Source organism: Convolutriloba macropyga, chromosome 9 (assembly GCF_964194025.1).
Source record: "Convolutriloba macropyga chromosome 9, txConMacr16.3, whole genome shotgun sequence".
Lineage (NCBI taxonomy): Eukaryota > Metazoa > Xenacoelomorpha > Acoela > Convolutidae > Convolutriloba > Convolutriloba macropyga.
Genome location: NC_134476.1, coordinates 30,238,289 through 30,251,766, shown reverse-complemented (window position 1 = coordinate 30,251,766; position 13,478 = coordinate 30,238,289). Strand labels below are relative to the sequence as shown.

Below are 13,478 nucleotides of genomic sequence, written 5' to 3'. Positions count from 1 at the left end.
ATCCAAGCAAAAATATGAGCCACGTCAGACTCGAAGATTTTAAATTGTGCCAGAATCACAAAAGGATCTATGTCATCAAAGATGATAAAAATGTGGTGAAAGTTGTAAGCAATTGTAAACAGCTAAGCGAAAAGAATAGGCCATTTTTATAAAAAATTCCAAGTTTTTATAATAAGAAGTCTTGCAAAATACGCAATTTTCAAAAAATGGCCACAGTTAAGGTTTCAGGAAGTAAATTAATTACCTATAATAGAAATGGGATCTGATAACTAAACTGAAAACTGTCAGCCCCAACATGATGTATTCAAAAATTGCAATGGTGCTGCAGGGTTGTCAGCCAACAATACAAATTTATAGCGAAGCATTTCCAACTTGTCTATTTTCTAAGATCTTATCTTAAGCTACCAGTAGATTGTATAAGATGGATTGTATATAAAACTAAGCAAATAAGTGTATTGCAGCATATTGGATGACACCGCACGGAGTTATGCGTTCTGTCCACGAGGTTTGACGTAAAAATTCCCAAAATTACCACAGTCACTCTTTCTGGAAAAAAATAAATAATTAATTATAATAGAAAAAATAATGGGATTGGCAACTTGACTTATGAGCAGCACAAAAATTTTTGTAAACTTATAAACACGTCGTGATCGTAAAGTTTCAGATGGAATTTTTTTCAATACTGGCAGTCTATTTGATAAGTTCCTATCCATTTGCAAGAGATAACGAAATTACCCGAACATTTTTCCCTCTAACCTCAAATGCGACCAAATCCCTATCAGTAATTTTCGAATTGCAGCAGCGTTATGAAAAAATTTCTTAAATAATGATTGAGTAGTGGTTGAAATTTTCCAAACAGCTATGCAAAAAATTTATACAAGTCAGACTCGAACATTTTAAATTGTGCAAGAATCATAAAAGGATCTATGTCATCAATGATGATAAAACTGTGGTAAAATTGTAAACAGTTTTAAACAGCTTAGCAAAAATAGTAGGCTAATACGATAAAAAGTTTCAAGTTTCTGTGATAAGAAATCTTGCAAAGTACGCAACTTTCCCAAAATGGTCAGAGTTAAGGTTTCAGGAATTTCATTTATTAACTATAATAGGACACAGGATCTGATAACTGATCTGAAAACTGTCAGGGTATTGTATCCGAAAGTTGCAAAAGAGCTGCATGGTTGTCAGCCGACAATACAAATTTATAGCGAAGAGATTTCAACATGTCTAACTCCTTACTTTTTATCTTAAACTTCCAGTAGATTGTATAAGATGGATTGTATAAAAAACTAAACAAATAAGTGTATTGCAGCATATTGGATAACATCAGATGGAGTTTTGCGTTCTGTCCACGAGATTTGATGTAAAAATTTCCAAAATTACCACAGTCACTGTTTCTGGAAAAAATTAAATAAGTATTTATAATAGAAAATTTAAAGGAATTGGCAACTTGAATTATGAGCAGCATAATGTTTTTTGTAAACATACGTCGTGATCATAAAGTTTCAGGTGGAATTCCTTTCAATAAAGGGAGTCCGTTTTATAAGTTCCTATGAAATCTTATGAGCTAAGAATTGAAAAACTGATCTCGTAAAAACGGTGATCATTGTCTTAACTGTTCATAAATAACAAAAATTCCCGTACATTGCAATTTTTAATGCTTTCTGACAAGATCATCACAATAAAAATAATTGGCTTGCATCTTAACATAACGTCCTTGATAAAAGTTGCTATTTCACTCGGGAACATTTATCAAACTTTTTATATGCACAAATTTTTCAGGAAAATCTCATTTGCAAGAGATAACGGTATTGCCCGATAGTAGTAAAAACACCGCAAAAAATTTTTTCATCTTAACCTCAAATGCGCGATCAAATGCCTGCCATCAATTTTTGATTTGCAGCAGCATTATGAAAAAATTTCATAATTTATGATCGAGTAGTGGTGTAAATTTTCCAACAGCTAAGCAAAAAAATTCATTCACGTCAGACTCGAAGATTTTAGATTGTGCCAGAATCACAAAAAGGATCTATGTCATCAATGATGATAAAAATGTGGTGAAAGTTGTAAACAGTTGCAAACAGCTTAGCAAAAATAGTATGCTATTTTTATAAGAAATCTGAAGTTTTTATGAAACGAAATCTTGCAAAGTACGCAATTTTCCCAAAATGACCACAGTTAAGGTTTCAGGAAGTTAATTTATTAACTATAATAGAATATAGGGTCTGATAACTGATCTGAAAACTGTCAGGATAATTTATCCAAAAGTTGCAATAGCGCTGCATGGTCATCAGCCAACAACACAAATTAATAGCGAAGCGATTCCAACATCTCTAACTTCTAAGATCTTATCCTAACCTTCCAGTAGATCGTATAAGATGGGTTGTTTGAAGAACTAAGCAAATAAGTGTATTGCAGCATATTGAATAACATCAGGTGGAGTATTGCGTTCTGTCCACAAGATTTGACGTAAAAATTCCCAAAGTTACCACAGCCACTGATTCGGGAAAAAAATTAAATAATTATTTATAATGGAAAAATTAAAGTGATTTTTAACTTGACTTAAAAGCAGCTCAAAATTTTTTGTGAACATAAAAGCACATCATGATCATAAAGATTCAGACGGAAATTATTTCAAAGCATGGAGTCTGTTTGATAAGTTCCTATGAAATCTTATGAGCTAATAATTGAAAAACTGATCTTGTAAAAACACTGATCATTATCTTAACAGTTCATAAATAATAAAAACTCCCCTACATTGCAATTTTTATTGTGTTCTGACAAGATCTTCACATTAAACATAATTGGCTGGCTTCTCCACATAACTTCCACGTTTAAAGTTTTCATTTCACTCGGGAACTCTTCTCAAACATTTTATTTGCACAATTTTTTCAGGAAAATTTCATTGGCAAGAGATAATGGTATTACCCAATAGTAGTAAAAACACTGCAAAATTTTTTTAACTTTAACCTCAATTGCCACCAAATGCCTATCAATAATTTTTGAATTGCAGCAGCATTATGAAAAAATTTCATAAATTATGATCGAGTAGTGGTGAAAATTGATCCACGTCAGACTCGAAGATTTTAAGTTGTGCCAGAATCATAAAAGGATCTATGTCATCAAAGATGATAAAATTGTGGTGAAATTTGTAAACAGTTGTAAACAGCTTTGCAAAAATAGTAGGCTAATACGATAAAAAGTTTCAAGTTTCTGTGATAAGAAATCTTGCAAAGTACGCAACTTTCCCAAAATGGTCAGAGTTAAGGTTTCAGGAATTTAATTTATTAACTATAAAAGATCATAGGATCTGATAACTGGTCTGAAAACTGTCAGGGTAATGTATCCAAAAGTTGCATTAGAGCTGCATGGTCGTCAGCCGACAATACAAATTTATAGCGAAGAGATTTCAACATGTCTAACTTCTAACATTTTATCTCAAACTTCCAGTAGATTGTATAAGATGGATTGTATAAAAAACTAAACAAATAAGTGTATTGCAGCATATTGGATAACATCAGATGGAGTTTTGCGTACTGTCCACGAGATCTGACGAAAAAATTCCCAAAATTACCACATTCACTGTTTCTGGAAAAAATTAAATAAGTATTTATAATAGAAAAAATAAAGGAATTGGCAACTTGACTTATGAGCAGCACAATGTTTTTTGTAAACATTAAATTACGTCGTGATCATAAAGGTTCAGATGGAATTCCTTTCAATAAAGGGAGTCCGTTTGATAAGTTCCTATGAAATCTTATGAGCTAAGAATTGAAAAACTGATCTCGTAAAAACGCTGATCATTGTCTTAACTGTTCATAAATAATAAAAATTCCCGTACATTGCAATTTTTAGTGCTTTCTGACAAGATCATGACAATAAAAATAATTGGCTTGCATCTTAACATAACTTCCTTGTTAAAAGTTGCTATTTCACTCGGGAACATTTATCAAACATTTTATTTGCACAATTTTTTCAGGAAAATCTCATTTGCAAGAGATATCGGTATTGCCCGATAGTAGTAAAAACACCGCAAAAAAAATTTTTCATCTTAACCTCAAATGCTCGATCAAATGCCTCTCAACAATTTTTGATTTGCAGCAGCATTATGAAAAAATTTCATAATCTATGATCGAGTAGTGGTGTAAATTTTCCAACAGCTAAGCAAAAAAATTTATTCACGTCAGACTCGAAGATTTTAGATTGTGCCAGAATCACAAAAAGGATCTATGTCATCAATGATGATAAAAATGTGGTGAAAGTTGTAAACAGTTGTAAACAGCTTAGCAAAAATAGTATGCTATTTTTATAAGAAATCTCAAGTTTTTATGAAACGAAATCTTGCAAAGTACGCAATTTTCCCAAAATGGCCACAGTTAAGGTTTCAGGAAGTTAATTTATTAAATATAATAGAACATAGGGTCTGATAACTGATCTGAAAACTGTCTGGATAATTTATCCAAAAGTTGCAATAGCGCTGCATGGTCATCAGCCAACAACACAAATTTATAGCGAAGCGATTCCAACATCTCTAACTTCTAAGATCTTATCTTAACCTTCCAGTAGATCGTATAAGATGGGTTGTATGAAGAACTAAGCAAATAAGTGTACTGCAGCATATTGAATAACATCAGGCGGAGTATTGCGTTCTGTCCACAAGATTTGACGTAAAAATTCCCAAAGTTACCACAGCCACTGATTCGGGAAAAAAATTAAATAATTATTTATAAGGAAAAAATTAAAGTGATTTTTAACTTGACTTAAAAGTAGCTCAAAATTTTTTCTGAACATAAAAGCACATCATGATCATAAAGATTCAGATGGAAATTATTTCAATGCATGGAGTCTGTTTGATAAGTTCCTATGAAATATTATGAGCTAATAATTGAAAAACTGATCTCGTAAAAACACTGATCATTATCTTAACAGTTCATAAATAATAAAAACTCCCCTACATTGCAATTTTTAGTGTGTTCTGACAAGATCTTCACATTAAACATAATTGGCTGGCTTCTCCACATAACTTCCACGTTTAAAGTTTTCATTTCACTCGGGAACTCTTCTCAAACATTTTTTTAACTTTTTTTAACTTTAACCTCAAATGCCACCAAATGCCTATCAATAATTTTCGAATTGCAGCAGCATTATGAAACAATTTCATAAATTATGATCGAGTAGTGGTGAAATTTTATCCACGTCAGACTCGAAGATTTTAAGTTGTGCCAGAATCATAAAAGGATCCATGTCATCAAAGATGATAAAATTGAGGTGAAATTTGTAAACAGTTGTAAACAGCTAAGCAAAAATAGTAGGCTGTTTTAAGGTGTCAGGAAGTAGATTGATTAACTATAATAGAAAAATTAAACAAACTGTCAACTTGCCTTTTAAGCAGCTCATTTTTTCGTGAACATAAAACTGTCTCGTGAACAAAAAACTTGAAATGAGAATTCTATCAATACAGGGACTTTGTCTGATAAGTTCCCATAAGCTCTTATTAGATAGCAGTTGAAAAAAGTGTTCTAGGTAAAAGGAAGTGATCGTAAAAACACTGATATTTTCTTACCGGTTTTAAACGATAAAAATTCACATACATTGAAATTATTGCCGTGCAGCTCTTCACAGGATAAGATCTTCACAATAAGCACTTTGGCTTGCATCCTCTCAGAACTTCCACGGTAAAAATGTGGAGCCACTCGGGAACGGCTCACCGGCCGTATGGGATCAGATTACAATTAATGAGTATATCTCTCCAAACTGTACAAAATATCCAAAAACTGGATCCTGGTATTTAAATTTTACGAAATTTTTAATGCTGGTATATTTCAGAAGCTCAATTATGATGTCCAATTATGAAAGCTATCGCGTTTTCTACCAGGCAAAGTAGCTCATCAATATTGAGCAAGATCTAACAATGGTCTTGATGTAGCTGCGTTCCAGTTTGTGTTTGTTGTAGTGGTCCTCTCTAGATAGCAACACCTGGTTGATGGTGTTGGAGTTGATCCAGGGGGAGGGACTGTTGAAGATGCTGTCGTCCAAATATTCGGCAGCGCTCTCCCTTAAAAATATCAGCTTTTCAGAGATCAGAGACAACTCACTTCAATTGCTGACAGTCGTATCCAACATAATTTTGGACACCAGAACTCGCTCAAATATTGATCTAGACTAACGTGACCTGTACGAAAACTTAAAAATTTGCACTCAAAAGACAACAGGTGATTGAAGCTTTATATTAAGTCATAATTGGTAATCAATCAATCAATGATAGCAATTGTTCCCTTATTTATGCATACAGGTGTAGTCATACCTTTTTACATCAATGAATGCCAACTTGAAGGGATATTTGGAGGTCCGTTCTGAAGTGTCTCAAAGCATGATGAAATGATTGAATATTGCATGGTATTTCTGTCACTCTCTTGAGATGACATTTAGCCAAACGCTGTCGACACTTTGCTGTCGACACATTTTTGCATGCATTTAAGACTCAAACAGATTTTTTTTTAATCTTGTCGTTGAAAACTAGCAGAACATTTTGGTGAAAGTAAATTAAGCCTGAACTCTACGATTGATTACAATGTATTCGGCTAAAAATCTTAAAAAAAAGTTTAAAAAAACGATTTGTATCCTCTAACACTGAGCGGTGACAAAATTAATCTCGACTGGAGTGAAATACTTGGGAGTTTACTTTGACAGAGTTCTTAGTTAATGAAAACAATTGAAATATCGCCTGTGCACAATGGCATGTGGAATTTGAGCAATCTGTTCAATTAAAAAGATTCCCCAGCCATATCAGGCTAAAACTGCTGAAACATTAGAAACTGAGCCATTTTCCCCATAGAACTTTTTTCTATTGACCAAAAGACGTTTACTTCTAAATTAACTTGAAGAACAAATTAGTTGAATTGAATTGAATTGCGTTTCCCCCACTCAAATGATAAAAATGACACGGATTAATCATAAGCATTTAAGATAGATTAACAGGAGTGGACGTTTGACGATACTCTCGTAACTTTATGAAACGCCCCGAAAAAAACAGGAAACAGATTACTTGAACACAAGGTCTTTGATTACTCTGTTCTGCATTATCAAACTATATTGGAAACGGTTGAAAAGATTGTGAATTTTATCAGAAGTCATTTCTTCAGCATTTGTCAAGACCTTTTCTGCAAATTAGTTGCATAATAAAGTTTTGTTTCTACAGCATGAAATTTCAATTATTCTCATGATTTAGATTTAGGGCATCAGAACCTTCACTTCAAATGCTTTGAACATTTATCAAACAATTTATCTATTACCAAATTTTTCAAGAAAAGTTCCGGATTTTCAAGAACTAACGGTGTTGACCCTATAGTACCAAAAAAAAACACTTGCAGAAATTTTCTTCGCTTGTTGAACTTCAAACGCGACTTCAGTTATTTATAAGAAAATTTTGAATCGCAGCAGAATCATGAAAAAATATCTTAGATAAAATGAAATTGTGGTGAAAAGTTTTCAACTGTAAACAAAAAATGACTCCACTTCAAATTCAAATGCAACTTCAATTATCTATTAGAAAAATTTTAAATTGTAGAAAAATTAGGAAAAAGTTTTCTTCAAAGACAATAATGTTGCGGTTTTACTTCAATGGCTCCAGTAATCCAATAATTTTGTTTTCAACTGGTGTAACTATGTCACTTATTGCAGATCGATCAATCTATTGTGTCATCTTTGTTTATATATTCCCATTGCAATAGTATCTTACATCTGACATATTTATAAAACTGCTCTTGAATCGTGTAAAAACGTATATGGATGACTTTGTTCACTGAAAATGAAGAAGAATTTATTGCGGTCTTTATAGCTGCCTGAAATACTCAATAACTTTCACCGGAAGCAATGAACATTATTTTAAATCAGTTTCCTTCTCTTATTGTGCCCGTAACTACTGCAATGGTATCAGCAGCCAAATCAAAACGCTAGAACCTTGTAAAAAGTGGGTAACCGTTCATTTGCAAATCCGCATTCACTTGTAAGGTTTTTTATTCAATGCGTTCTAGTGAGTACTCACGAATTAGAGGTGAGTCTTGTCTCGAGTTCCTCGAAGTCCTGAGGCATGACGAAGTATGTGATCAGAGGCACAAAGTCATGCTGGCACTCGAACACTGTTGACTCCCGACGTTGCCAGTCCTTGGGTCCCGCTTTAAAAACACAAACAATGAAAACATTACGCAAAATGTTTCCAACCGTGTTTCCAATATTAGATTAGAAACAGATTAGAACAAAAACTTTCTTTCAAATTTAATGGATTGAAAGTGGAATCAGCAGAACTCTGCGAGGTTGCCATCAGTCAAGAGACCTTTTGTTGCAACAATTTATAATAATCTAGCATGAATTTAATAGCGCCCAAAATGAAAAAAAGCCCATCTGAACGGGGCAATCTTGAATTAAAAAACGTCTACTCAATGTGTTCGAGGACGTTAAACAGTAGATCAAGCATATGTAAGCAAAAAAAATTGCCATAAGTTCTTCAATGAGCCATAACTTTCTGCAATATGAAATAACTTTCTGTAATGTGAAATACAACGTATTTCAAGTTTCTCGAAAGAAGCTGATAATCGTTTTTGGAACAGTTCGATTGAAATGCGTTTTCTTAAATGATTTTTCTTAAACCAAACAATATTTTATTGATCAAAGATATCTTCAACTGTCTTGAGTAAACAATATTCTCACATTTGGTGTCTGATAAATGTTTCAAACATCAATCTGACCTGATTAAAAACTTTTCAGATTTCTTGATTTGAACCGTGAAAAAAATTTGAAAGTTGCAGCCTAAACATTTAAAAAAAACAATTGAAAATCAACCAGGACATAACAATGTTTATCACATGACCACCATTCAGCGAAAAGGTTAAAATTTCTATACGAGTTTCGAAATAATTAGTTCTAGATGTAACGTGTCGAGTATATCAAAATAAGAATCAACATAAGAGTTTAATAAAACCCGTACAAATTATTTTAGCTAACGTAAAAAGGTAAATTCTGCTGGTCTTTCAGACAGTTAATTTAACGTTTCTAAAGTTAGAAATATTTTAACAGCAAAAACAAGAGCACAATAGGATGAGTAGCTGTATGGGTAGGCTGATAATAAGATTTTCGAGGCCATTCTCTATTTCTTACACCATGGTACCAAAACGCTACCTACATCACATATTCTGTTCTTTAGGGTTATTTTTGCCCAGTAAGTAAAATTTGCGATCAAGAGTGAAAAAAGGTGTGAAATTTTGAAGTTTTGAACATTGAACAAGTCTGGTCTCCTCAGTTAATACAGGAAACAAGGTTATCAGGGCTTTGTGCCGTTACTTTTTGTCACACTGTTGCAATCCAATATGTAAAATTTTCATGAACAAAACAACCTAAGTTTTTTTTGCTGAAAATAAGTATCCAGTGCTAAGCATGCATAGAAACATAAAAAAGAGATTATAGTCCAAAAAATTATGGATTTTTAACAAATAATTGGCGGAAAACGTGTCGGAAAGGTAATTAAGATGTCATTTAAAACATCGGTTACAACTGAACAGACTGTCTAGAGGATGAGGACAAGTTTCTCATCCACTAGTCTTTCAGTCCTACTCTTTCGGTCTTTAAACATTTGCTCGTACAGTGTAGGAGTCATCCCAAGCTCCATCACATCTCAACCTTTCTAAACCTGTATTTATTGCCTATCACCAAGGAGGTTCAGACTTATTAGAGTTCACAAGAGACTTTAATTGGAGTTTAGCCAAATCGCTAAGTAATGATCGAAATTCATCAACTAGTCTCGGTTTCACTTGCGTTAATTTGTTGATTTTTGAGTCAGTGAGACCATATTTCGCTCATTGGAGACAAATCCAAAAGGAGAAGTCAGTGACAAATGAGCTCAAGAGCTACCTTTATACAGGGCTCCGCTGACAAGCAGGACTTTGCCGCTTAGATAGGCGAAATGTCTACCCAGGATGGCCCACGAGAAAATTACGGTGGCCTTGTAGACCCTTCCGGCATTCTTTTCTATCTAACTCTTTGTTGCTCGGTACTTATTTTCACACTAGTAGTAGAATTCAAGCTGTTATTTGCGTCGCGAATCTTGAGTCAGAACTGCCAGTATAACAAAACAGTGGTGTTTGGCAGCTGCTACAGAACTAAAAAATTCAAGGACTTCAAAGCATTCTCTCTAGAACTTCTTCGCGCAAGTTAACTTTGCAAAAGCTACGAAGCAACGCCAAATACTATGTCAGCAGGATTGTCCAAAATAAATGATTGGATAAAAGAGAGAAACCTTTAAGATAAATCAACAGTTCGAATTTTTCTGTAATGCCCGTTTTTTATGTACAGGAATACATAATGTAGCTAAATCACTTATTTTCCAAACACCAAACAAGTTAGCGTAATCTTTTTTAGTTCTTTTCCATAATCATGAATTGATGTTTTTATTAAAAACCATGGTTGGCATTGAGTTTTTAAAAATTGCATCAAATGAAATTATGCTTCTCGTTAACGTCTACTGTCAAAAACGAGTCAGTTTACACTACAGTCATTAATTTAGATAAAATTTGAGTCTTTTTGGAAGCAGTAGGCCACGCTTGTTTGTTTCTAACTTTTGAGTCGAGGATGGTCATTTTTAAAGAAATGTCTATATTCATCAAGCTCGTCATACACAAAATTACATTCATCCGCATCTGATTTTTGTATGATTATCAAGAAACGATAAAATTAACACGTGAATTAATCCCAACACGAAAAATTTCGTAGGTTTTTAAAAATTTGCAGTGAATTTTAAACGTTTAATTTAAGACTTTAATCTAAAAGTCTCACCTGAAATTAGCAAAACTTTGTCCCACATACACGGAAATTTAAGCCCGTTTGGCAGTATAGTTTAGACATACAAAACGGATATTTTATCAACTCGTATGCATAAATATTTATCTGTTTTACATAAACTAATTATTCTTTGCAAGAAAAATTAGCAAATTGTTACAATTTAGCTTTCAACTTTTTCATTCCTGCTCTTGGAACATTTTTGATAAAATTTTTTGCAAAACACTTATGACTACTGTTAAAAACCTTTAAAAATTTTTTATAAAACTTCTGAAAGGTCTTTCAATTCTCTTATGACATTAGAAAAAAAACTGGTCCAGCTTCGATCAATTTGTAAAGTCTATTAAACACAAGGCGTTTGTTGTACATGAGGGCTTAAGAAACAGGGATATAGATGGGCAATAAGCTTTACTTTCAGAATATGTAACGGTTAGTAAAGGTTTCGGGCGGTAAGCCTCCAGCCACCAATGGCTGACCTGCAAGATGTTAGGTTTCAACACAGTTCATTGCCTGCAGTCTTCGCAAACTTTGGTTTGGAATATCTTGGACCCTTTGCAGTAATGTATAGAGAAAAAGAAGTGAAGACACACATCTGTCTCTTTACGTGCCTCGTCACGCCAGTCATTCATCGGGAAAAAGCAGAAGACTTTTCAAGCGACAAATGCATCACAGCAATCAGACGATTTATCTCAAGACGTTTCCAGCCACGAGTTTTTATGTCTGACAGTGTGACGAACTTCTCGGGATCCCGTAAACAGCTACGACGAAAGCCGCTTCAACTGGACCACAACTTCATCAGAGACAACCTTTTCAACCTGTCCATAGAAAGGAGACTTAACCCACCTTCTGCACTTTAATTTGATGGCGTGTGGAAGAGACTGGTTCAAATAGTTAAACGAGTTCTTCTCATTAATTTTGGCTCTGCAAAATTGACACCTGATGTCTTTGCAACCATTGACACGGAAGCGGAATGTCTTGTAAGTTCCAAGCCATTGACTCACGTGAGGTGCGATGACCAGGACGACGATCCTCTAACACCCAATCATTTCCTCTTGGGAAGACCTCTTGCAAACGTGCCAACAATTATCTTTTAAGAATCAGCCTGTCTGAAGTCGAAATCATGGGCTCAAGTCAAGCAGCGCTTGCAATAGATCTGGAAACGACTGCTTCAAGAGTACGTCCCCACACTGAATCATTGAGGAAAGCAGACGTCAAAAGAAGCTTATCTGTAAGTGGGCGATACGATTTAGCTGCTGGAGGAGTGGACTCCCAGAGAAATCTGGCCACTAGGACGTGTCACCAGGATTTTCACCGGACCCGACAAAACAACTAGGTCTTGCAAAATAAAAACAGCTTCAATTTCTTTAACCAGACCAGCCGTTAAGCTGCAACGTGTGTACCCCAAACCCCTGTAAGATTAGTTTTAGGTTTTCGGGCCCTCGAGGATGTTAATGCCCAGTATTAACTTCTCCATTATTTTGTGTAAAGTGCTTTGTTATTGTTGCTTCTGAATCACTGCGTAATGTTATCAAGTTATTGAAAGTCTTGTAGAAAGGGAATGAGTTGTAACTTTTGATGTCATGTAAGGAAACCAAACAGTTAACCAAATAATTAAAACTTGAAACTTCTAATAATGGGAACAAAGAGACGTGATTCGACAGAGAAAGAAGGAAAGACAACGTCGTGATCACGCTGGATAATTGTCTCATTATAGGTCACATCTGAGTAGACGAGGAACAGGTAATAAATTGTACCAATGAGAAGAGAGGCACCAATATATAAATTATTTACTAACAAAGTTGAATATAATTTATGGAGTCCCTGTTCTGTAAAAACACCAAAAGGCAGTTCTGCATCGTAGAGTGGTGTCTTAAAGCAGAGAAATTTTGTCTTCGTCAAATTATGAAAAGTATGATATAATAATAAGGAATAATGAGTATGATATAATAATAAAAAAAAATGAAAATGAAATCATGAACTCCTATTTTGCCATTGCGTTTTACCAGATCAATGAAATTGGGCTGAAATCTTACATTTGTGTTTAGAAGATGTTGCGCGTGGTTTAAACTGGTCTGATTGCAGTTCAAGGTTCTATGAAAAAGTTTTAAACGTTTTTTATAACACTTCTGAGTTTTTACTTTGTTGATAACGATATCTAGTCCGAAGAGCCCAACTGACTCTTTACTTGGAGAATTTTTTTTCTTTATTTATAAATTTCAGCAGTTCATAAATATTTAGATCCTTTATGTTATAAACGTTTGCAGAGAGCCTCGGGCTAATTACCGAATCAAGTTTAGGTTTGGTATGTTTAACTCGACCCAAGTGATTAATTTTTTTCAAGTTGATTAATATCGGTTTTTAAGTCCTCCCGTATATCAGATATCCGTTCTGCAATATTGGTTCAATATATGCTTTGTATGCATAAATCTTCTGACTTCTGCTTAGAATTTTTCTTAGTTTATAAAAAGTTGAACAGAAAGTGTTTTTTTTTCACTAAAAATTGAATATGGTCCTTGAATTTCAATTTATTGTCAATAATAATAATAATACCTAGTTATTTAACAGGGTTTTGCCATTTTAATTGCTTTTGGTGATAATGTATAGTATTAGCATTTCCAGTTTTAATTTGTTATTTTGGAACCTAAAAGAGA

The 13,478-nt window shown here is 33.9% G+C and overlaps 1 protein-coding gene across 2 annotated transcripts in view; it reads right to left on the bottom strand.

The window, feature by feature from the left end:
* Nucleotides 1–13,478, bottom strand: part of LOC142345326 (uncharacterized) — a 54,009-nt gene that overhangs the window by 28,868 nt on the left and 11,663 nt on the right. For both annotated transcript variants that reach the window (XM_075397325.1, XM_075397324.1), the window contains exons 4-5: nt 8,045–8,174; nt 5,911–6,055 (exon numbers count right to left, since the gene is read on the bottom strand). In XM_075397325.1, the coding sequence (XP_075253440.1) occupies nt 5,911–6,055; nt 8,045–8,174 (275 nt within the window). The remainder of the gene's footprint in view (nt 1–5,910; nt 6,056–8,044; nt 8,175–13,478) is intronic.